The 24,793-nt window shown below is 39.3% G+C and overlaps 4 protein-coding genes across 8 annotated transcripts; 1 reads left to right on the top strand and 3 right to left on the bottom strand.

Moving 5' to 3' along the window:
• The first annotated feature begins 956 nt into the window (after window positions 1-956).
• On the top strand, window positions 957-8,905 carry dhrs7b (dehydrogenase/reductase 7B). Of its 3 annotated transcripts, none has more exons than XM_089128438.1 (7): window positions 957-1,035; window positions 3,554-3,711; window positions 3,828-3,946; window positions 4,132-4,342; window positions 4,931-5,023; window positions 8,326-8,478; window positions 8,567-8,905. In XM_089128438.1, the coding sequence occupies exons 2-7, from the start codon at window positions 3,558-3,560 to the stop codon at window positions 8,770-8,772; spliced, it is 936 nt and encodes a 311-aa protein (XP_088984564.1). In that variant the 5' UTR covers window positions 957-1,035; window positions 3,554-3,557; the 3' UTR covers window positions 8,773-8,905. The 3 variants fall into 3 exon arrangements, with proteins under 3 accessions (XP_088984564.1, XP_039542268.2, XP_088984563.1); XM_039686334.2 differs by having other exon boundaries at window positions 966-1,035; window positions 3,547-3,711; XM_089128437.1 differs by lacking the exon at window positions 957-1,035 and having other exon boundaries at window positions 3,522-3,711.
• Window positions 8,906-13,399: 4,494 nt separating this feature from the next.
• On the bottom strand, window positions 13,400-16,434 carry tmem11 (transmembrane protein 11). Its single transcript, XM_039686335.2, has 2 exons — window positions 16,326-16,434; window positions 13,400-14,500 (listed from the first exon to the last, which is right to left on the bottom strand). Exons 1-2 carry the CDS (start codon window positions 16,370-16,372, stop codon window positions 13,984-13,986), a joined length of 564 nt encoding a protein of 187 aa, XP_039542269.2. The 5' UTR covers window positions 16,373-16,434; the 3' UTR covers window positions 13,400-13,983.
• Window positions 16,435-18,309: 1,875 nt separating this feature from the next.
• natd1 (protein NATD1) lies at window positions 18,310-19,925 on the bottom strand. The gene is made up of 3 exons (XM_039687741.2): window positions 19,684-19,925; window positions 18,776-18,894; window positions 18,310-18,690 (listed from the first exon to the last, which is right to left on the bottom strand). Exons 1-3 carry the CDS (start codon window positions 19,778-19,780, stop codon window positions 18,574-18,576), a joined length of 333 nt encoding a protein of 110 aa, XP_039543675.1. The 5' UTR covers window positions 19,781-19,925; the 3' UTR covers window positions 18,310-18,573.
• Window positions 19,926-20,463: 538 nt separating this feature from the next.
• Window positions 20,464-23,691, bottom strand: phospho1 (phosphoethanolamine/phosphocholine phosphatase 1). 3 transcript variants are annotated; one of them, XM_039687733.2, is made up of 3 exons: window positions 23,554-23,691; window positions 23,104-23,141; window positions 20,464-22,376 (listed from the first exon to the last, which is right to left on the bottom strand). In XM_039687733.2, the coding sequence occupies exon 3, from the start codon at window positions 22,321-22,323 to the stop codon at window positions 21,472-21,474; it is 852 nt and encodes a 283-aa protein (XP_039543667.2). In that variant the 5' UTR covers window positions 22,324-22,376; window positions 23,104-23,141; window positions 23,554-23,691; the 3' UTR covers window positions 20,464-21,471. The 3 variants fall into 3 exon arrangements, with proteins under 3 accessions (XP_039543667.2, XP_039543668.2, XP_088984562.1); XM_039687734.2 differs by having other exon boundaries at window positions 23,060-23,141; window positions 23,554-23,688; XM_089128436.1 differs by lacking the exon at window positions 23,554-23,691 and adding an exon at window positions 23,369-23,433.
• Window positions 23,692-24,793: the final 1,102 nt, after the last annotated feature.

The raw sequence follows: 24,793 nt of genomic DNA, 5'->3' as shown, positions 1-24,793 counted from the left end.
AGACCTGGCTCTCCCGTGAGGACAGACTCTGCCCGCACTGCACCCTGGGAGTGACGGAGACCGAGCTGCACTTCCTCACAGAATGCCCAAAATATGAACACATTAGAGACCACTACTACCACAAAATTAATAATATATTTCCCCAATTTAACACCTGTAATCCGACCCAAAAACTTTGTTTCATTCTTGGCGAAGAAGCCAAATGCTCAAATATAGCTGCAAAATTTGTAGCATCCTGCCACATCCTGAGGGACGACCAGAAACCAGCAAACATACACTAAACACACTCTCTCACAGCCTAAGACCTACACACATGTATATAATGTTCAATATTTTTCTTTTTTTTATGTATATATATATATATATATACTGTATATATGATTTCTAAATCCATTTTATTTTATTTATTAATCTGTTCATTTTATTATTATTGTTTTATGATATCAGTTTTAATATTTTGTGTACTAAATGTTCCAAATCATTTTCTATGTTGTTTTGACGCTTTGGCAATACAAAATGTATTTTTTTGTCATGCCAATAAAGCTTTCTGAATTGAATTAGAGAGAGAGAGAGAGAGAGAGAGAGAGAGAGAGAGAGAGAGAGAGAGAGAGAGAGAGAGAGAGAGAGAGAGAGAGAGAGAAATTTTAAGTAAACTTTGGTTATGTAAACCTGGGCTTTCTTTTCTTTTTTTATTGAATTTTCAAAATCACAGAGTTTGATATCAAGTTATTGACATTACTTTTACACATTTTCAAAGAGAAAAAACACGAAAAAAAAACAAATAAAGATAGAGGGCATCACAGACATATATTAAATTCTTTTAGGAGGGATACAGATCTTTGGGCTTTTCGATTTTTAAAAAAATTTTACAGACTCAAAATACATTTTAAAGGCTGTTTTGAAATGAGCAAAGTTGGGTTTTGAGTTACTCCACTTGGTGTCTGTACCTTGTTGCTGGATTCGGTAGAGGGCGTTATGGCCAGCATCACGTGGTGTTATTGACTTCCGGAATCTCCATTCGGGTCTCAACTTTCGGTAGGTAATTTCATTATCCTTTAGGTTTATTTTATATATTTACTGAACATTGCATGTTGATACAACAGCCTTTAGAGAGAATGATTATTATGAGATACTGAGACGTTAAAAAATGAAAAGGTATGTTTTATGAAAATTCGGTTGCATGGCGCAATAAAACGTTTATTCGCGATTTACTAGATAGTTGCTGTGGATCAGTTACTACTGCGTATTACACATCACATTATTGAAAACGTGGTTCTGTATTATTGAAGTCTAAGGGGTTTTAAACAGGATCATGACATGGATCTTTAATTATTTTAATATGCTTGAGATTCGCGTACAATGTTAAAAGTTTTTTTGCATATGTGGAAGAATTATTATTTTCTACGGAGCCCCGCACATGACATGCAGGGGAAAAGTGTAGGTTTAGCCGCACGCACAAATTAGACAAATATTATTCGACAAATTAGTAGCCTAAACTAGTGCACAATTTATAAATTGAGGGAACGAATTAACGTTAGTTAACTGTGCGCGGGATTTAGTCTACAATTTTTTTCTGCATGTTATGTGTGGGGCTCGTAGAAGACCCCTTTAGAATGATTAAAACTTAGTCTGAAATGATCCGTTTTTAAGCAGCGGATTGGCAGTAAACGGCCACTGTTATGATTGGCTTAAGTCATTGCATAGGAACGCATACATTGCACGTAAGAAAGTTTTTTCAAAACAATATCCATTTAAAACAGTCCTTTACAGACAAAGCTTTATGAAATTGTTAACCTACGGTTTGTGATAGAGTTGCCGTGAGATCCGAAACATTTGGCTGCTTCAACGTCCATTACACTGTACCTCGTTTACAGGGCTGTGCAAAAGTTAATTGCGATTAATCGCATCCAAAATAAAAGTCTGTTTTACATAATATATTTGTGTGTGCTGTATATAATTATTTTGTATAGATAAATACCTATGCATGCATGTATATATTTAAGAATTATTTGCGCTTAAATTCTGTATATATATATAAATACATAATCTTTATTATATAAATATAAATATTTTATATATGAATAACACATTTTCTTAAACATATACATGCATGTGTGTGTATTTATATATACAAAATAATTATATACAGCACACACAAATATACTATGTAAACACAGACTTTTATTTTGGATGCGATTAATCGCAATTAACTTTTGCACAGCCCTAAACAATATGCAGTCAAATGCTCTGAATAAACATATAATAGCACATCGTTATTTTTTAAAAGATTCATATGTCCTTGTAATCTTTAATCAAAAACATGAACATTCCCATCCCCCTAGAACAGAGTCGGCGCCAGAGCAGATCTACTGGAGGGGCATTGGGTCATCAGTGGGGGGGCACTGCCGTTTAAGAAATATTTTGACGCAAAAAAAAAAAAAAAAAAAAAAACGAAACACCTTTTATTATTATAATTATTATTTATAATTATTATTTGCGAATTTCCCCACCACTTTTTGCCAGGGTCGATGTTGTCCCGGCACTTTTATACATCTCGATCTCGCGGCACGGATGTACCAATACAAATAAATAAAACATATCCGGTTACCTAGCAGAGCATTCATTTGTTAAATAAGAGGCGATATAGCACGCTGAAATGTGTTGTTTTTTAAATCAAGTGATCAAAGTGCTCGGTGACTCGATCTGTGGTGCTGAAGTGTTCTCTTGTGGCTCGCGCTGCCACAATAAACATCTTCACACGGACGCGCGCTTGATCTGTTGCGGCGAAATCTCTATTCGTACCGGTGAATTCCAAAGTAAAATGCACTCAAACATGTCCCTGCTTGACAACCACTGATAAACATAATCGGTTTTAATGATGGGGGAAAAAAAATAATTATGCGAGTGTGGGTTAGAACCCAAAATCTTTTGCACGCCAGTCTAAGGTTTTACCACTGGACCACTACAGCACTTAAAATGAAAAGTCGGATTGGATGTATCTATTTCTTCATGTGAAAATTCTTGGCACCAACACATATTAGATCCACTTAGACAAAAAATTAAACACAATGTACTATTTAAATAGATTGCTGAACATTTGGTATTGTATAGCCTACATCTGATTTATGATTTAGAAACTGTGGTAGGAGGGGCATCAATGAGCGCTAGGGGGGGCACGGCCCTCGAATGCCCCACCATAGCGCCGACCCTGCCCTAGAAACTGCATCTGTTCTCTTAACAATAAGGAACAAAAGAGAATTGGAATCTCCATTTCATGCTAACTTTAATCTTTTGAGGGGTTCACTAGTTAATTTTATAAGGTCCTGCATTTTAGTCTGCATTATTTCTGCATTATTAGCCTCCTATTAAATAGGGTTTTTTTTCTTTTAAATATCGTTTACAATTTAGTAATAGTTGGTAGTTAGTTTTTGGGCCAAGGTCAGTCTCACAGAATGCTGCCATGTTACTTCTAGATAAAGATGCTGGTGGGTTGAGTTGAGTCTTTTATAAATATAGATTAATATACCGGTATGCATATGTGTACAGAGTACAGACACATGGAGCGTGTGTTAGGTTTAGGTGTTGGGCCACTTGCTGCTGGGACTGTCGGGCTGCTGATTTTGCTGAAAGTGATGCAGAGACTGAGACACAAGCAGAATCTACAGGATAAAGTGGTGGTGATCACTGGAGCCAGCTCAGGCCTGGGCAAAGGTTACATGAACATAAACTCTCTTATAATGCTTAGCATAATCTCTTATCAATGCCATTTGACTGTGGATATTACTTCATTGTTTGTTTAATATCTTAATCTGTCTTTTCACCCTCAGAGTGTGCACGGGTCTTCCATGCGGCGGGGGCCCGACTGATCCTTTGCGGACGGGACCAGAAGAGACTACAAGAGGTCGTTGAGGAGTTGAGAAATAATAATAATAATGGAAAAATACAGGTGAAAGCCTTCAAGCAAATCTCTTATTCTCCTTTTTGACGGTTCAGTTATCTTTTAGGGCTGTTTAAAAATGTTATTGTGCTTATACAGCGAGTTCGTGGGTAAATAAGGTGTAGGTGTACAAAAATGTAGGTGTGAACATATCCAATCTCTTAACTATGTTTATTTATTCCTTTCTTTTTCAGACTTACGCTCCCTGCACTGTCACCTTTGACCTCTCCAGCTCATCCCTGGTTACCAGCGCCGCCAAGGATATTTTGAAGTGCCATGGTCACGTTGATGTCCTCATTAACAATGCAGGCATTAGTTACCGTGGCAACATCCTGGACACCCACGTCTCAGTTCAGCGAGATGTCATGGAGACCAACTACTTCGGTCCTGTTGCTCTTACACAAGGTGAGTGAATAGGAGTCAAAATAAGATATCAGTGAAATGATTATATAGTTTAAAGTTTGGGGTTGGAGTTTTATGCGAATTGAGGCTGCATTTATTTGATCAAAAATAATCTTAAAAGGTCATTTATTCCTGTGATAGCAAAGCTGTGTTTTCAGGAGTCAGTCTAATACAATGATTTAATTATCAAGAAACATTTCTTATTATTATCAATGTTGAAAACACTTGTGCTGCTTAATGCTTTTAATGCTTAATGCTGAAATTTAAAAAAAAAAAACTTTTTCAAGATTATTCAGTGAATTGGAAGTCCAAAAGTACAGAAATCTTCTGTAACATTATCAAATAAATGTCTTTACGGTCATGTTTCATATAAAATAAATAAATTACTGAGTGACCACTACTTTTGAAAGTTAGTGTATTTGTATATACACTCACCTAAAGGATTATTAAGAACACCTGTTCAATTTCTCATTAATGCAATTATCTAATCAACCAATCATGTGGCAGTCAAGACAATCTCCTGAACTTTATTATCAAAAATTAAATTAAATATAATTTAAATATATGTTTTTGTTTTTTCGTTCTTTCCAGCCATTCTGCCTTCAATGGTGGATAGACGAAGTGGACATATTGTTGTCATCAGCAGTGTGCAGGGAAAGATTTCAATACCATACAGATCTGCATGTGAGTATACATACACAACAAATAGGTCTTTGCAATGTCTGCCTTGACGGAGATTCCACTCGAAGATAGGTGTTAGAACAAGCTCATCCGCCAAAATGGCTTAATTATCATAGAGTTGAACAAAGTCAACTGTTTTATTGTTTCTGATTTCACATTGTGAGCAAATGGAAATCATCGACTGTAAAATGGGAGCATGTGAGGGACCCTCAGAACCATCTCAGACTTTCTCAACTTTATTAGCAAACAGACCACAGCTGTTACAACAGGAGCAACTTCATTTTTATTAGGGCTGGTTAAATGTTATGGGAATTGGATCCTTCTTTGCTGTCCAAAGAAGGATCCAATAAGCGAATGCATTCAAGCAGTCAATCCAGAACAGCACTAATGCAGAGAAAACCCGTCCGATTACATCTGAGATGGCGGAAAGACTCACTTCCAGTTTTCAAAACCTATTCACTTCAGAATCAACCTCTGATATTTAGAGGTTTCTGATCCATCCCAGTGTTGCATGAAATACAGACTAAATGACAGGTCAAAACAGGAGCATTATGATTGCAAACTGCATCTGGGTTGGATAAAGCAACCACTTTTGATGGATGACTTTTTGTAATCAAGGTAAAGACGATTGCAGTGACATGCAGTAGTCATAAATAAGGCATTATTGAATTATCGTCAAACTTAAACCAGAACCTGGAAAACATTTATCTTTATTTCAAATGTTTCAAGCCTTTCAAATCCTAGTTTTAAAGGGGTCATGAACTGGCTTTTAAAATGTTATTATATTGTTGTCTGAGGTCAACTTAAGACGTTCGCTTGGTTTTTGCATTCAAAAACATCAAAATGAATAAGTAATAGACCTTATTCAGAGCAGCGCCACGACAGGTATGAAAGTGAGGCTGTAAGGGATAGACGTACGTGTTTCCAATGGCATCCGCTGTAAAAAGCTCAATAAAGCGGCTAGATTACTTACAAATTTCCACAGCTTACATTGTCGGGAGTTTTTTGTCAACTGAAATTTCTTGGAAAGATATTTTTCCAGTGTTTCATGAGCGGAACAATCGGAAAACACATTAAATAACAGTACAGCCCATTGAAGAGATGCATGTCTATCCCTCACAGCCTCGCTTTCGTTCTCATTAAAATTCAAAGATGGCGCTGCCGTGAATAATACCGAAGTTGTGAGCCTTCCTGAAAAACGGTCGGGTTTTTTTGGGCATGTCGCACTGAAGACTTGGAAATAAACGCCCACTGCTGTGAGTGGATAACAGTTTTGCATATTATAATGAGTTTCACTCACCCGTCGGTGTATGTGGGGGAAAACGTCCAATGTTGTCAAATGGCAACCGGATTCGCCCATACATGTTCGACCAAGAGTCCGTGTGTTGCACAATTCCTGTCAGATCCAATATAGAAGGCACAGCACCGTTCTTTACTCTGAATCGGTCTGCAAATCCAGTCTCGTTTACAAAACAATCCTCAGTGAAATGAAGTGAACAGACGACGATGTTTTACCCTCATCAGCTGGAACGTCATTAAAGTCCCCGTGAACCGGAAGTTGCAAACGATTTTTCTCCAGTGCAGTGACGTATTTCCAAGTGAAACGGAATATTGAACAGAGGGCAGGGTTTTACTGTAGCGCTCCTCCTCTCCATCTCTCGCTCATAGCAAACTAACGGTTTGAGGGGAGTGGTTAAGCGTTTCCCCACCCAAACTGTGAAACCTACGTCATCAGAAAAAGAAACCGTTCCAGACCGGAAGTAACTTTTCAGATTTTGATTAAAGATTACTAAGGTAAAACATTTTTTTAATATATATTCACTTGCACGGATTAATTGTTCACCACAAGACTAGTAATATGCGCTAACAAAGTAAATAGGTTCAATTTTGATTTCACGGGGACTTTAAAAATAAAGTTTATCCATGAAGTCCTATTGGAATCCAGAGGAAGCTTATGCAGCGACTGTCTTCTTCCACAACCGGGCACTGCACAATATTCTGTATTGCTCGGTAGAACGATCCGGTTTGTCATCACGAGGTAGGCATACGTTAGGATACTATGCGTATAATGCGCGAATCGGTGGGCGGGGCTAAACCGGCCGTGTTGAAGTAGGTGTTGATCTTCTTCTGCGGGGGGTGGTGTTTTAACCCCTTCGACGTCATAGTTTCCCACTTTTTAAAACGAGATGTTTTCAGAGGCTGGTGTAAATAAAAGCTTTTATTGGACTAACAAGGACGTTTTCAGTTCTGAAACTTACAGGATATTCTTATAATATGATAACCTCTTAGATATCAAAAGCTCAAGGAAAATTTGATTTCTCAGTTCATCACCCCTTTAATATTTTTTCTTGATAGTATATCATAAAAAATGGTAGTCATTTATGAGCTTCTCTTACACTGTTCATGTACTACTATGAGACAAGAAACTGTCAATTGTCTGCTTCCAAACAAGACCAGGATATTAAGATATTAGGGTTCAAAAGCTGCAGCCATTTCATTGTTGTGGTTAAGGGGTTAAAAGAAGAATAAATATCTGTCAATGAGTTATCAAAACTTCTCTTTGAATTAAGTTGAAATGTTTCTGAGCCCATTGGCATATTTTCGTGTTTTTGTTTTAATAATAAATGTATTTAATTTTGACCAATTTCACAGAAAACAAGACTTCATATTATAGACCATTTCACAAGATGTAAACAACACTGGTCCAGAAGCACTTCCTGTTTCAGTTTTGTAACACTACATAAAAGCTGGGATAAAATACAACCAACAGAACATTTAAAACTGAATCAAAAAGTTAAACAAACATCTGTAAGATGTTTTCTTTACATGTGAAATAAAGAAAACAGTTACAAACTGAAACAGGAAGTGCTTCTGGACCAGTGTTGTTTACATCTTGTGAAATGGTCTATATGTCATTTTTTATCTCCAGTAAATGCATCTTGATGTAAGAATCTTTAGGCATTTGCACTGGAAAACAAAACAAAAATACTGAGGAACAACTTAGCTTTTTGCACTATGATCAGAAGGTACAGTAAAAGATGTTTCCATATTCTAGTGGTTGGGAGCAGTGGGATTCAAGCTTTTTTTATAAATTAAAAAGTAATGGAAATCTGTTGGAAGTTGTAATTTCAAACTTTGAAGTGTTGTTAATACTACTCATTGTGTTTCTCCCTAGACATTTACATTTAGAAACATATAGTGAATTATTGGTTTCCCCTTCATTTATTCCCTACATTTTCTTAACTCAGTCTTAAAAAGGTGTATTACTAGTGATCAGGTTGCATCTCTGTAATGCTTTTAATCAGATGCTGCATCTAAGCATGCGACGCAAGCCTACTTTGACTGTTTGAGGGCAGAGGTCGACAGGTTCGGCCTGCAGGTGTCTGTCATCAGCCCGGGCTACATCAGAACAAACCTGTCCATCAACGCAGTCACGGGGGACGGCTCTCAATATGGAGGTGAGAGAATGCTGTTCTTGTCAACCAAACTCTTAAACTCAGTCTCTTAAGAAGCGTTTCTTTTTGTTTTGTTCTTTTGGGTCTGAAGTAATGGACCAAACCACAGCTAAGGGGTGGGATCCAGTGGACGTGGCACGTGCCGTTCTGAAGGCTGTCTGTCACAAACAGAAAGACGTGGTGTTGGCTGGACCGCTGCCGACTGCGGCCGTCTATCTGCGCACACTCTGGCCTGCTCTCTACTTCAGACTGATGGCTTCACGGGCCGTAAAAGAACAGAGAGTGAAAGAAGAATAAGACAAAACAGTTTTAGAAACAAACTTTGCATCTTTCCTCTGAAGATTTCATCGGCAAAAACTTTGTATGTCTAAAGGTGAATATTCATGGCATGCATTTAAATTTAAATTAAATGGTTTGTTAATATATTGAACATTTATTAACCGTAATTTATTATGAACTCAATTTTCCACTCCAGGCACCCTGTTGAAAGTCACATTTAATTTCCTAAAGTTACACATCTTAATATTCAATTAATTATCATCGTAATGTTCTGGTGCCCCCTATGCTAACATGAAGTTGAAATCTGAACATTAGATGAAGTTTTCAACTGTCTTTTGTCCCAAATAGGTTTCTATAGCAACAACAACAACAAAAAAACAATAGAAATGGATTTGGAGCGTCGTCATTACAGTCTGCAAGGACCGCATCATGATAATCTGGTTATGACAGATGCTAATGACTCATTTTCGTTGTATAGTGATGCACCACACATATGCCGCTCTCAGTAAGATCCTGGGTGGTGGATGTGCATTACAGTTGTGCTTTGGAGAAAAAACTCAATTCTAAATTGTGCATTAATTGGCATATAAAGGGATTTTTTTCCCTCAAGAGACCATGATGTTGGTCCAAATTAAAACTCTAAATTTGCTCCTTGCTATGCTTTACTGTTGAACAAAAAAAAATATTTGGAGTTTGCAGTGCCAGCCCAGGTGATTTTTGTCTCCAAATATGGTTGATGGAGGAAACTCACCAGACAGTTCTGTCAAGGCAATGCTATTTAAATGGCGTTCAAACAGTCAGTCTAAACAGAAGACAATTTACTGCCATATTCATACTTTCATTTCCACCGATTCACGTACAGCTCCAAACTCAGCGATTTAAAAAGATGTCCACGTGCATGAAATATATGGTATTTTATCAAATTCTTTTTACACAAGTTTACCTTTCAGATTCCTGAAGATGAGTTAAGCATTCTCCGTTTCAGACCTGGTTTCCTTTGAAAACTAGTAAACCATAAAGAACCTGTACAACACCTCTGCACTTAAAGTTTAAAGAAAAGCCCCATTCCAGTCCCCTTAAAATCATGCACTATTTAAATTAGATACGTAACAGTTTTAGTTTCATGTTCATTCTTTCCGAATAAGCTTATTTTAAAAAAATGATTTTTTTTAAACAACATATGGACTCACCTTCTAACCTGAAAACATTAACATCATGAACTATAGTATAATATCTTTGTGATATAGAATTATATATAGTATTATACACTGAGCCAAAAAATTATGAGCTTCTGTCTACATCACCAACCCTCTGAGGCACAGACTCTACAAGACCTTGGAAGGTGTCCAGTGGTATCTGGCACAGAACATGCTTCAAGTCCTGTAGGTTGCAAGGTGAAGATGCCATGAACTTGTTGGTTCACCACATCCCACCCAGAGCAGTGGGATGTGATGAGCAGCCATTTTTGCCTGGGAGTGATAGGGGGGTTAGGAGCCTTGTTCAAGGCATCTCAGTCATTTCCTGCCAGTATGGAGAATAAAAACTTGCAACCTGCGAGTTACCAGTCTCACTCGCTAACCAGTAGGCCACGACTGCCTAAGTAGGTGGCGTGTGTTAAATTTACGTCCATGTGAATTGCTGGACCCAGGGTTTCAGAACGTTGCTCAGCCAATCAATCCCTCAACTGTCTTCTCGTAATCATTTACTTTAATTTACTTCCTGCTGACATCACTTCCCCTGGTTTACAGTGCATACATACAGTGGGGGAAATAAGTATTTGACCCCTTGCAGATTTTGCAGGTTTGCCCACTTACAAAGAATGCAACGATCTATAATTTTAATCATATGTACATTCTAACAGTGAAAGACAGAATCCCAAAGAAAATTCCAGAAAATTACATCATATGAATTTATTAAAATTGATAACCATCTGATGAGGAAAAACAATTATTTGACCCCCTGGACAAACAGCATGTTAATATTTTGTAGAAAAGCCATTGTTGGCCAGCACAAATGTCAAACGGTTTTTATTGTTGGTGACAAAGTTTGTGCACATTTCGGCAGGGATGTTGGCCCACTCCTCCCTGCAGACAGCCTCCAAATCTTTCAGGTTCCGAGGTTGTCGCCTGGCAACTCGAATTTTAAGCTCCCTCCAAAGATTTTCAATTGGATTCAGGTCTGGAGACTGGCTAGGCCACTCCAGAACCTTGATGTGCTTCTTCTTCAGCCACTCTTTTGTTGCTTTGGCGGTGTGCTTAGGGTCGTTGTCGTGCTGAAACACCCATCCTCGACCCATCTTCAGCTCTCTCACTGAGGGAACGAGATGCTGGTCCAGAATTCCACGATATATGGCCCGTCCATCCTCCCCTCAATACGATGGAGTTGTCCCGTCCCCTTGGATGAAAAGCACCCCCAAAGCATGATGTTGCCACCACCATGCTTGACGGTGGGGATGGTGTTCTTTGGGTTGTACTCGGTGTTCTTTGCCCTCGAGTTGAGTTGAGGCCAAAAAGTTCTATTTTGGTCTCATCTGACCACATCACATTCTTCCAGGACTCTTCTGAGTCGTCCAGGTGGTGAATGGCGAACTTCATGCGGGCCTGTACATGTTTCTTCTTGAGCAAGGGGACCTTGCGTGCGCTGCAGGATTTCAATCCATAACGGTGTAGTGTGTTACCAACCGTTTCTTTTGTAACTGTGGTCCCAGCTGCCTTCAGTTGATTCATCAGTTCCCCCTTGTGGTTTTGGGATGATTCCTCAACATTCGCATGATCAGGGACACCCCACGAGGTGAGATCTTGTGTGGAGGCCCAGACCGAGGGAGGTTGGCGGTGGTGTGGTGCTTCTTCCATTTCCTGATAACTGCACCGACAGTTGATCTTTTCTCTCCAAGTTGCTTTCCGATTCTCTTGTAGCCCATCCCAGCCTTGTGCAGATCAACAATCTTGTCCCTGATTTCCGTAGAAAGCTCTTTGGTCTTGCCCATGGTGGTGATGTTGGAAGCTGGTTGTTTGGGTGTTGACACGTGTCTTTTATACAGGTAACAAGGTGAGGCAGGTGTATTTGATGTAGATAATTGGTTGGGATTGGGGCTGTGTCTTAAAGAAAGACTAACTGGCTTGTAGGAGCCAGAATACTTGCTGTTTGGTAGGGGGTCATATACTTGTTTTTCCTCATCAGATGGTTATCAATTTTTATAAATTCATATGATGTGATTTTCTAGAATTTTCTTTGGGATTCTGTCTTTCACTGTTAGAATGTACATATGATTAAAATTGTAGATTGTTGTATTCTTTGTAAGTGGGCAAACCTGCAAAATCAGCAAGGGGTCAAATACTTATTTCCCCCACTGTACATAGCCACCCAAGTAACGTAAAAGAAAATGGGATTCATCAGACCTAGGTAACCTTCTTCCATTACTCCAAGTGATCATTAAAATTTTGTGACTTTTGCCACCGTAGACGTTTTGTTGGCTCGGACCAGACTGGATAGCCTTCATTGCCCGTGTGCATCGAATAGCCTTGGGTGCCCAACATCTTGTCGCCGGTTTGTGGTTTGTCCCTCCTCTGACCACGGTTATTCACACGGTAAATTTTCACCACTGCTGACCGGGAGCAACCCACAAATCTTGTGGTTTCAAAGAAACTCTGACCCAGTAACCTTGCCAAAGTCACTCAGGTCTTTATTCCTGCCCCCAACACGTCGATTACAGGAACTGATTGTTTGCTTACAATCTAATCTATCCAGGCCATAATATGTGGCCTTGTTCGATGATCAATATTTTCTTCCCCTGTGACTTATGTTTTGACTCATCAGTATATATCTTTGTGCAATTCTGGTTAACCTGAAGAATGCGTCAGAATCCGACACTGGACATCTATCTGAAATGTCAAAAGCACAAGATGCTATTATGGTTTTCTAATGTGGCTGTAAGAATGATAAGCACTGACTCCAAAAGGTGAAGTGTTGACCAACTGCAGAATTGGAGAAAACTTTTTTTCTTATATCATTATTTTCCAATTCTACTGAGAAGAAATGACTCTTAAACCCACATACAATAAAGACATACAATTAAGCCTTACCATTTTCTCTTTGAATTTCCCATTTTAGATATTATACACTACAATATCAAAATAAAACAGATGACTCGATTAAGCTCCACAGGCCAGATGCATTTGTAAGAACAGCATAAACATCTTTTAACATGGTGCCATTAATACAAAATATCATTTGAAAACTATATTTCTCACAATTTCTCTGCAAATAGGCTGTGAATAACTGCTTGTTATATTGTAAATAAGTAAGTAAATTCCATTCAATTGCACTGGTTTGCCTGCAAATTCAGGGAATCGTTATAACCAAAAATGAAAAATTAAGTAACAGCATATAGATCTAAAACAACATGAGTAAATGACAAAACTTCAATTTCGGGGTGAACTATCTCTTTCAGAGGAGTTAACATTTACTTTTTAGATTTATTTTTCTTAACTTCATCAGAAAATCCGGATTTATACTGATCCATTACAAACCGTGACCTGAAAAATAAATCTGACTGCGAGATCTGCATGAAGGCTACAACTTAGATGTGCAATAAGAAAGAATCCAAGCCCTTGAGGGTCAAAATAAAGGTCATCAGAGATACCTGTGAGGTTAAATCTCCTACTGTTTAATGAAAAGGTGACGCACCAAAGGCAGGGTACAGTAAAACTACACAGAGGGAGAAAAGAGAGGATTCAAAGGTCATTCTTAAAACACGTCTGTCTGTCCACCACACGTTCGGTCCGACAGGTCGCTACCCGGGTGCGGAAGCTCCATGTGGGTGGCAGGTGACCGTTGGGGGAGGGTCGCGGGACGAGGATGGGGCTGGACAGGTGCAGGGAAGAATTGGGAAAGGGGGCTCAAGTGCACTGGTGATATCACTTTTAAAGTACAGAGAAAAGAGGAAGATTCATTCAGAACTATAAGCTCCCCCCCAACCGCTCCTCTCATACATCCATCCATCAATCTGTCCAATCCTTGACCAGTTGAAATGAAAAATTGTGACAGAGAGCGTCGCGTATCCTTTTTTCGATCACTCTCACTGTCGGTCCGTCCGTATGTTATTGTTTGGTGTGTACGTGTGTGTATCTGCCAGTGTCGGATGTTTAGTAGTGCTTCTCACCTCCTTGCCGCGTGTTTTGTGTGTGTAGGTCAGTGTCTGTATGCGTGCGTGTGGATGTGGCATAGCGCTCATACAGCGTACAATTCATAGATCCTCTTGGCACAGTACGCCAGGGCCGCCAACGCTATCGTGTTGTGCAGTCTCTTTCTGTGCACGTCGTCCCGTCGAACCAGAACCACCGGTGTAGAGGAGGTGAGCGTGTGCAGGGGGAGCTGCGAGAGCTTCTGACTGTCGTACTCTACCTGGTACTTGCAGCAGGGGTCGAACTGCCAAGAGATGCCGTAGAGTGCGGCGCAGGCCAGGCTCAGAGCGCCAGCCGGCAGCGCCACGTAACGGGAGTAGTCGGCGGGAAGGGCGAGCGGCGTCAGGAGGCACGCGGCCCCGGCCAGAACGGCGGATTTGTGGAGGCAGTTTCCCACGGCCACCCAGCGGGCTGTCTCGTCCCCGATGCGCGTGGGTTCGATCACGATGTAGCGGTACTGTGCCTCAAGAGCCTGTTCCAGCTCATATTCGAACTGCTCCTGTGCATTCTCACCGTTGTAGATCTCGTGGACGATGTAACACTCCGTCGCCGCCATCACTCCCCTTGAGAGAGAGAAAAGAGGAAGAGGAAAATGTGAGTTCGCCATACCAACCCCTGGTTTCACAGACCAGGCTTAAGCTAGTCCTAGACTAAAATGCATGTTTGAGTTGAACACCAGCAATGTTTTTTTTTCTAAGGCACGTTTATAAAAGCTACTTAAATGTTCTAAATGAACTAAGGCCTAATCCTGGCTTAATCTAAACCTGGCTTAATCTAAACCCTGTCTGTCAAACCAGGCCCAAATTAATTTATTCAGATTTCACATTCTGAAACTTCTGTTTATATAAAATCTAAACTTAGCAAAGCGATTCAAAACAGTACAATATTGCCGCTGCAGTAATTTAATTGCCATTTTTGTCCTGATGACATATCAGAAGAGCTTGTTTTTAATCACATATTTAGTAAATATTTAGTCTCCTTCACTGATCAGCTTGTAAGACCACTGTTCATGTACGGAAGACATTTTTTAAACTCTGATTGAGGAAAAAGCTTGGATTTAAGTGTTTAAATGCTTAACTTTTTCCTATTGATGATTATTTCAGGTTATTTCAAATCAAATGAGGCGTTTAAATCAAGGCTTTTCAGCCCAATTGGCTTTATGCCCAGCTGCACTACTTCCTGAACTTCAGCCAGCTCCTTGTTTCCTGTCTGCCATTATTGGTCAAATTGATTAATTCAGGTGTGCTTGACCTCAGTAGTCATGGCAACAATAATCAGACACACCTGAATTAATCAATTTGGCCAATAATGGCAGACAGGAAACAAGGAGCTGGCTGAAGTTCAGGAAGTAGTGCAGCTGTGCATAAAGCCCATTGAGCCATTAGTCTGATCTGATTATTTGGTTGCATGTGAATGCAACTACTGAGATTTAATGTGTACAAAAAGTCAAAATATTTTGACAAGGCAGATGCTTTATGACCAGTCAATATTACTTCAGATGGGACGCATTTCCTGTGATGATTTTTTTTTTTTTTGCCACATGTTTCTAAATTGTTTTAAAAATGGTAAAGCTGCTATAAAAAAATCCTCCGCTAAAAAATGACTGTATATAGTGGTCTTTAGACGAGACCTGTCTCGCATTGCCCATATCAGCCAGAGCATCTGCGGCCTGGGTTCTCTGCGTGTGAAACAAAAAACTTATTCGCTATTTTTGAATAGAAAAAAAAAAATCTGACGGTACATTTTCAAATGTACAATGAAAGACAATTTGATTAGTTATGTTGATAAAATCTTGTCATTTAAAACAAGTTATCATATTAGAAAATACGGACTGATAACTAACGTTAACTTCATAAAATCAGGCGAGAGCGGTCCGCCTTAAATTTTAACGCATTACGTTACGTTACTGTCAGTTTAACAGGCTGTGCATTAAAAGGACATATTTTTGGGAGCAAAAATACAATTTATTACTGTTTTCAAGACATTTACAGTATATGAAACTTAGTATAACAACTATAAATGCTGCTAGCTGCATATGTCTCCTTGAAACCCGCTGTCATGGGTGAAAAGCGCTGTTTTAACTTGTCTCTCGCTTGTCAAAATGGGTAACACATTACTGCAAAACACGGAGGATCAGTATCAAGATTTCAGATAAAACCGCCATATAATTACATTTTTGGTGTTCTCTGAACTGCTAATCAGTAACGTTAAGCTAATCAAAACAACACATGAGCTCCATTCAGACTATGTTTCTTTAGAATTTGTGGCTTCACAAAACGTTAAAAGACCAGGTGTTTTAAAGATAGGAAACGAACTTAAAATGTGCACAAAGCTTAAACATTTCACGTCAAGTATTATGAAATAATGACAGGTTTTAGTCTAACTGACCTCTCCCTGTTGACTGGGACACCGCGCCTCCTTCCCAGCGACGCCATCTTGAAAAAGCAACGAACTAGACTTGACGCAAAACTTGTCGCGGTGCACTTTAGGTAATGTAGTTCGCGGCTTCAGCGCTAATAATTTCGAGTACATGAAAGAGACTACAAATCCCGTGAATCTGAATTTAGTTGAGGACCCTACCACCTGAACAGATTCGGAAACGATATTAATATTTGCTTTATTTAGTTAAAGACATTTGTTTGTAATGTATGGAACACATTATTTCGTACAACAAACAAGTAACTGCTTTTAATTATAGTTTGTCCCGCGAGGCTATATTATTTATGTTTTTGAATAGCGGAGGTGACCAATCGAAAGCAAGGACAACACTATGGGGCTTTCAGTAGGAGGACAAACCATTCCCACAGCGTTTGCAAACGTTGCATAAAGAATGTGGTCTGACTAAATGATTTAACTGTTTTGTACTTTGTCCAAAACTTTAAGTCATGTAAAACACGTGGATGCGAGGGTATTACAGAGAAGGCACTCACCCATAATGTGGTCGGTTCTCGTTTATGTAGTGAGTCCCGTCCTCGTATGGCGCTGGTGCATAGGAGGGGAGGGGGGAACCGTATACACGGTGCTCGGTAACACGTGCGTGGTTTGCGCTCTCTGTCTCCCCCATAGTGATGGATTGCATAACATAAGCATTAACACCGTTCATTTGATATATGTGCATTGATTAAATTGACAAAATGCATTCATCTATTTTTTTAGGAAAGGGAACTAAATTCAAAGCAATAGTTGTAGGCATTGTGCGGACTGTCCAACGGTGCTTTAAATAAGGAAAAAAAAAACATTTTTAGATTTTTACAGAATTTTGTTTTTCTAAAAAAAATATTTTAAAGAGTAGTTTCCAAGATATCCATGTCGTTCTTTCTTCAGTCAAAAAGAAATTAAGGTTTTTGATGATTCCAGGATTTTTCTCCATATAATGGACTTCAATAGGAACCAAACGGTTCAAGGTCCAAAAGACAGTTTCAGTGTTAGTAGTGTTCACTACACCCAATAGTTAGCAGTGCACAGAAATAAGTATAGAAGTGGCACAAACAACAATGAATTAATGATTATTGAATACAGCATATTTCAATATTTAAAAAACTTTATTCGAAAGTACAGACAATTAAAACACATCATATTTATGAACACAAACACTCATAAACCAAGTTATCTAAAATGTTTTATTCAAAACCATGAATAGTAATATTAAGAGTACATAAGTGTGTAAAAACAGATGGGTGTCAGGCATCTTTAGTCTTTATTACATTATAAACTGACGTAACAGAGCCCAGTTTTACGTGAAAAAGATGACCATCATTATCATCGCCAGGAATATCAGTCATTTATGGTGTCACAGATGTTTGTGTCGGCACAGAATATGAAATGCAAACAACCGATGTTGTTCAAGCCAGTTCATCAACTGACTTTTATTAAGACCCCTGGGATATATGGGAGTAATTAACATACACTGATTCATACGCTCACACTCTTGTCCATACACACACACATCCAACCACTTGTAACAGAATCCTCTATGCAGAGGTGCTTTACTGTGTTTATAAAGTGTGTATCCTGAGAGGTTCAGCCCTGCGAATATATGGGCAGGCGATTGTCTCCAGAGTCTGAGCTCCTCACTGGCCATGGTATACACCGATACACACATGCAAAAGCACAAAACCAGCCTAGAACATGCACAGAAGAGAATAGCTGTTTTTGACAGGACAGTTACATTGGGATGTCCCTAAAACTCCTGTGCACATCCTGTGCATGTGGGTACACAAGTGCACGTGTATCTCTCTCGTGAGCACCACTAAATCTGAAGGCGTAAGGCCAGAGAGGCATATGGAGTCTGACGTCACTCTTATGAACATGTCAAACAGTTGATATTTTGAGTTCATAATGGGTGTCATAATCCCCTCCCTTCTCTAGATTGGCTTGAAAGTCTGCTTTGTGTTACGGGAAAACGTGCCCACCTCAAAGTCCACACTCTCATATTTCCAAAGAAAATGTTTACATGGCTTTGTAGTTTCAGATCTCTCCCCTCCTTCGATCGCATTCACTCTTGCTCGCAAACATCAAAATAAATCTTTCTTTTGTGGAGTTTCAAGCCCAGTCAGACGGATTAGGGACGCCCAAAAGATACCCATCCCACCCAATCCCAAATCGTCCAATTAGAATCAAGAGATCCTCAATGCTCTCAATGGAGGATGCGCTCCAAGTAATGGGGGTGAGGGTTTTCTTTAACAAACTTCTGGATGTACCAGCAGGTTAAATGGGCTTTCAGGTCCTCCTCTACCACAAAGTCCATTGCAGCCTAGCAAAAGAAAAAGAAAAAATTGAATGCACGCCAGCGAACAAGGTAATAGCATTGTTCACATTGATTTTGAGTAATCTACAACCTTGGCCAGGTGTTTGGCGATCTCTCGTCCTCTGTAAGCTTCAGGAACCTCAGTATGCTGCAGATCCACCGTCTTCTTTCCCACATATTCATACAGCAGCACAGCCCTGTCATGGGAACCTTCAATATGCAACAGAATAGATGCGAATATAGAAGTCAGTAGCAAACAGTAAACAATGTAATTCATGAACTGCGCTGTTAAACAGGATGCATGTCGCTTTCCGGGGAAATAGTCGCAAAGTCGTTGTGTGGGCTTGGTTTATGTCTCTATGAAAGCGTCATTTCAGTGAATACAACCCCTTTATTTTGAAGTGAAACCCAGCAATAAACAACGGGGTTTCTTCTACACATGCAACGACAGAAACGAAACGACCAGTGTTTGTTTTGTACAGATAGAAATCAGTGGCGATGGTGGAACAGGAAGTAGCCAAAAAATAAAGTATGGATGGGGTGGCTATAGCGGGTAGGCTAGCAATAGTTATTGATTCAGCCAGAGAAATAGAAAACAAAGCTCGCATTTGAGAAAATGCACAAACTGTGGCTATATTGACATGCGAGATTTACTGCGGCTCTGTACGGAAAAACAAAACAGCTGAAACTGCAGCATCCATCGGACGAATCCTACTTATTAAACGCACTACACACCAGAAAGATAAAAAACAAGCTGATGGTGTATTAAAACAAAAAATGCTCGAGCAAAACAACTAGTTCATGTCATATCCAATTACCTACTGAGATCAAAGCATGTAACGACGTTTACATAAACAACAAGGCAAAACACATATCAAGGACGGATTCTATTAGATAACATGTTTATCGTGTTGAGAAGCTAAATATAATAAACAAAAGGCAGGCGAGAGGACGGTGTTTTTCCTCCTCCCCCATCTCGTTATCTGCCGCATTACTAACCGTTCAGTCGGATGCTGAATTGTCGTCTTTTCTTGTCGTGCTCCACTCTAAGAGGAGTGTTGATATCGAGGACGTTTATCTGTGCAGCCTGGGCCATAACGACAGTGAATCTACTGTCAGCGCAGGGAGGAGCTGTGTGTCAGTATGCCACGGCTGATTCCACTGCGATCATGAGAAGCGTATTCATGCCTCGTCGAGGTAAGGACGAACATCTGATCCTGCAAAAACACGCCATCCACGGAAATCAGCTGTGAAGTCACGTGCTCGCAGCTGACCAGTGAGAAAGGAGTTATTGTTTTGATACGCGCGGTCTCTTTAAAAAGATCTCGTATGCGGCCACCAGGTGGAGATGAGTGTTTGCTGTTAGGTTTTACTTCTTGGTCGATATTTGGGGAATTTGTCCTGGGTAAGATTTGCACTTTATTTAGCGGAGAATATCTCAACTGTTCTAGACTAATATGACTCAATTGAACAACATGTGATGCGTGCCAAAATCTCTAACCGGGACGTAATAACTAAGATTAGGTGACCCTATAATGACACCACGGGTGAATGGGACTTTTTCTTCCCTTTATAACTTAGATATCCTCATACATTTCTAAAAGACTAATCTTCATATTAAGAGAAATACTTTTTGTATTACACTTTGTCTAAAAAAATAAAATCAAATATGCAAATGAGCCAATATCTCATTAAATATGCATTCATATAAACTCTTGAAGCTACATGTTGTCTGAGGTGATCACAATGTTCACAATGACCATGATTATAAGGTCATAGAAGAGTGTAAGCATTCTGATTTAATATAAAGAAAATGGCTAAAACAGTCAACCTATTACATACAACTACCAACATACAGGAATTCACTACAACTAAAATAAAGTAAAGATGGTGCTAGACATATAGTCAATTTCTCCTGAAGGTATGCAGTCCTCTACGATAACAGGTAACGCTTAAGAATGTTCACACTGGAGAAATTGTGACCAACATAAAGATGCAACTATCTGTTCAGCAATTAAACCTATATTTTTTTTCCAAACTTTTTAGTGTAATTTACTCAGATTCTGGTTTTAAAAAAACCCAAGATGTATGCTAGACAAGAAAGTGCTAGACAAGACAACAAGACTTGAGTGGATTCTGGAATTTGATTTCATTGTGTTCATATATATCCTTAAAACCATGTAAGAAGACACATGACCGGTGTTGGGGTGAGGGGTCAAAACATACAAGACACAGATTTGAGTAAAATACTTTGCTGATGAGGTTAATTTATATCAGATCCATAGTCTGACAAACACACAACCAAACACAGGTTAAAACAACTACTGAGCACTCCCAAGCAGAGGATGGGTTCAAGTTTACTAATAAAATACATAGCATCTAATACATACAATATTTCAGTCCCGAATACTAACTAATTTAAGGAGATATTCTACTGGCCAGTATTCATGCTAATGCAATCAGGAAAAAAGTCTAAGAGATAGTCACACGCATATATTCATGCTCAAATCTGTAAATCTAAATATACTGTAAGTGTGTGTAAAGCTTTTAGATGGCTTGACATTTTCAAAGTACAGTTTATTGGAGTGTCATTTGAACTGCACACAGTCATTAGCTGTGGATGTTATTAAAAGATCCTTAACTCATTTTGTTGTTAACAATGGAGTCATTGTTATGTGTCTGAATATGGCAGTTTCAATCAACAGAACTAAGGTGATATTAGAGTTTGGAATGTAACAAGAAATCTGTGAACATATTGAGGGCCTTGTTTAGGTGTAGGTTATATATTTAGGGCCTCTCTATTATCTTCCTCAGGGTGTTGATGACATCCTCTCCACTGTTCCAGGGCACCACACTTGCCTTGAACTCTCCAGGTTTGGCTTCCTCCATCTCTTGAATCAGTTTATGCATTGGGAAGTCCCGGCGTGGGAATGCTATATCACCCGCTGACAGAGTGAGTGATGGGCAAAAGTCATTGGCCCCATCGCCCACATACAGAACCTTCTGAAAGGGCCGCCCGCCTCTCTCACGTATGCGCTGGGCCACGTACTGCCTTACCACCACCGCTTTGCACATGTTTGCTGGGCACCGCAGGCACTCATGGGAGTGGAAGGGCCGAAGCTGAAGCTGCCCATTATCATCAAAGTGAGCCGGGTTGGTGAAAATACGCAGAAACAGTGGGCGGAAGCCTAGGTGCTGCAGCCACGTCTCGATGAAGACAGTATTGGCATCAGACACGCAAACCACTTCAAAGTCCCTTGATGGCTGGGAAAGCAGGAATTGCATCAAAGTGGGGATGCCTGGGCAAGGAGGGAGCTTTACCACTGTGTCTCGAATAGCTGCCGGGGTGATGCCCTGTTCGGCGAGGTAGGCCAGCACACGCTGCATGTACTCATTGTAGTGGCCAGGACGGTAAGTGTCCTTCAGCCAGCCGGGCAGGACTCCACCTGGCGCCACAGTCACTATAGAGTCGTCAGTGCACTCATCCACCAGGGTCTCATCAAAGTCAAAGAATATAAGGAAACGCCTATCATTAGGCGGCGGAGTGTGAGCTCTGCTTCTATGTTGGTGGTGCTCCTCCACTCCACCAGGGGGATGGCCTGGGGAAACGCAGCAGTTGAAGACAGAGTCCCGCATCATGTCATGGACAGGAGGGAAGAACAGCACAGATGTCTTTTTCTTCTCCGTCTTCTCTGCAGAAGAAAAGAGCAATGCATTTATGCCAGAGTTTCAAGCAGACAAAAGAAATTATAAAGAAGCAGCAAGGACAAACACTGAAAGTCAGCAGTGAAGTAGCCTAGATAAAACTTTAACCCTATTATATATATATATATATATATATATACAAAAATAACAATTTAGATGTATTTAAATATATTTCCAGCCATTGATGTTCCAAAGGTTTTAAGACTTATATAGTCTGTGGACTAAAATCAATTCATAGCAGAGTCTCCTGCCTCTTCCATTCTCTTACAAGCTTGTGTCAATATGCTTCTACACGGTCAGATACAGATGTCATATGTTTATTTTATATATAGACAAATGTTAAATTAATTCATTTAGACTGTATTATGGTATCAGCCTGATTTTCTAATAATGCAATTATCTTTTGAAATGTCAAGGCAGTTTAACAGAACTTACACTATATCTTATTACATATTAATGTCTTCCTTCAACCATTATCTTTAAAAGATCCCATTTTTTAAGTTAATATTTTTATTAATGTAAATCCTTGATTTATTGTCTGAGGACATGGTTTTAAGATGTAGCTTAGTAAACGACAACATTTTAATTTGTTGAAATATTGTCGATTTTAAGTACTAAAATAATGTGACGTTTTTTGCCCTCGTAAACCAGTATCAGTGAATCGACTCACCGTAGTTTTTAATCTTTCAGTCTGAGTATGATTATGCAACTCACCGGTTTTCACCTTCAACGCGCCGCTGCACAGTGTCAACCTATAACAGACAAATACAGGACAATATGACATTACAATTTCCAAATACTCACTTAGAAATGTTTTAGTAGCCTAAGCGAGAATAGTTTCTACAGAACGTTTACAAATTGTAGGCTACTGTTACAGCCATAACACAAGTTATTAAACAGCGTGATTATGTCATATTCAACCTTGCTTTCACTTTACATGCATTACAGTAGTACAGATTATGCAAGAAATTGGAAATACCAGATTTTTGCTGCGTTTGGCTCCAGCTATTGCTTTCAAATTCAGTAAATCTTTAAATTACAAAATATTTTAAATACGCTTAAAAGGTAGGCTATGTAGTGGTATAGTCCACCACAGGATATAAATAGGCTATACCAAAAAAAGGACAGGGCGTAATGGAATTGCCCAGTAAATCAGCAAATTACCTTTCGCTGTTTAGTTATTCATCACCTATCGCTGTTCCTGCGTCTGTCCGCCCGGCCGCTCAAAAGTGCTGGAGAAGTATAGTCCGATCGTGCTTTATTCAACCACAGTGACGCGCGTCGTATGGGCCACGCCTCTCATTCATCACTGTATCCAAACTGCTCTGACATCCTCCTAAGTGATGCAAGAAGACCTTTTATAATGTATGCAGTCAAGATCTAGCCTACCTCTTAGACCTGAACATCTTAAAGCTGCTTATAAAGTTACATGCAGTGCTTAATTTGAAAATAAATAATGCCGGATCAAAAACAGCAATTAAGGCACTGTGACTAACGCACTGCCCATCTCTGAACTTGACGCTACTCTCCAAATACAGTAGGCTTTAGTAAAGCAACATGATAGTAAATTCTGAACGTAAGACAGCTGATAAAAATATATATATTTGCCGATAGCAAAATATAACCTCTACATAGGCCTACATTTGCATTAACCCGTACTTTGAAAGCAGCGTTTTCAATCAATTCTCATGGAAGTTGAGCTTTGCTCACTCCCCAGAACTGAACTGAACACGCTCGCTTGTGTGCACGCACCGTCGCCATGCACTTGTTTGCCAGATCGTTTAAAAACCATGCCGAAACGCAAAAATCCAAAATTTGAAATTTTTCTGAACAGGATACGGCTCAAATTAAGCACTGGTTACATGTGTCTAAAACAACGAAAACAATAACTTTTTTTTTTTTGTGAATGTGATCTATCAAAGGGCACAGCTAAATGCGATGTTCACTTAAATTAAGAGGTTATATTTTTTGAAAAGTCTAATAAATGTTAAAAATGATAGCTTTCAGTTTTGTTGAACGAATAGGAATACATGTAAGAGACATCAGTTTCACCACTGGTGTTCATTCATTTACTGGCTTTTTTATTCATTATAAAAATATAACGTATTAAAAATGTAATGGTATACGATAGATAGCACACATACGTCTGAAAGATGTCTGTTAAAGATCACTTCATCTGGAAAGCATCTGCTGTTTACTAACATCTGATAGACATCTTTATGTTGTCAGTTTAACATAAATTAAATCATTACATCTTAAAGACATCTTCTAAACGTCTATTTGACATCTGACAGGAAACGCCCTAGACGTATTGCAGATGAGCAAACACTCTAAAAAATACATCTTCCAGATGTAAACACACAAACACACACATCAAATAGATGTCTCTGTGATGTACGTGTGC

The sequence above is a fragment of the Pimephales promelas genome, chromosome 3, assembly GCF_988280905.1.
Source record: "Pimephales promelas chromosome 3, fPimPro1.hap1.1, whole genome shotgun sequence".
In the NCBI taxonomy this organism is placed as follows: Eukaryota; Metazoa; Chordata; class Actinopteri; order Cypriniformes; family Leuciscidae; genus Pimephales; species Pimephales promelas.
The sequence above is the reverse complement of the archived record's forward strand: the minus strand, read 5'-3'. Positions and strand labels throughout refer to the sequence as shown.

Bases quoted from the DNA above. Each gene is read 5' to 3' on its own strand.
- dhrs7b (XM_089128437.1), top strand. From the start codon at position 3,531: ATGCATATGTGTACAGAGTACAGACACATGGAGCGTGTGTTAGGTTTA. The intron at 3,947-4,131 runs GTGAAAGCCTTC...TTTCTTTTTCAG, and splicing joins ATAATAATGGAAAAATACAG to ACTTACGCTCCCTGCACTGT. The intron at 5,024-8,325 runs GTGAGTATACAT...GCTTTTAATCAG, and splicing joins AATACCATACAGATCTGCAT to ATGCTGCATCTAAGCATGCG.
- tmem11 (XM_039686335.2), bottom strand. From the start codon at position 16,372: ATGGCGTCGCTGGGAAGGAGGCGCGGTGTCCCAGTCAACAGGGAGAG. The intron at 14,501-16,325 runs GTCAGTTAGACT...CTCTCTCTCAAG, and splicing joins GTCCCAGTCAACAGGGAGAG to GGGAGTGATGGCGGCGACGG.
- natd1 (XM_039687741.2), bottom strand. From the start codon at position 19,780: ATGGCCCAGGCTGCACAGATAAACGTCCTCGATATCAACACTCCTCTT. The intron at 18,895-19,683 runs GTTAGTAATGCG...TGCATATTGAAG, and splicing joins ATTCAGCATCCGACTGAACG to GTTCCCATGACAGGGCTGTG. The intron at 18,691-18,775 runs GTTGTAGATTAC...TTCTTTTGCTAG, and splicing joins TCGCCAAACACCTGGCCAAG to GCTGCAATGGACTTTGTGGT.
- phospho1 (XM_039687733.2), bottom strand. From the start codon at position 22,323: ATGATGCGGGACTCTGTCTTCAACTGCTGCGTTTCCCCAGGCCATCCC.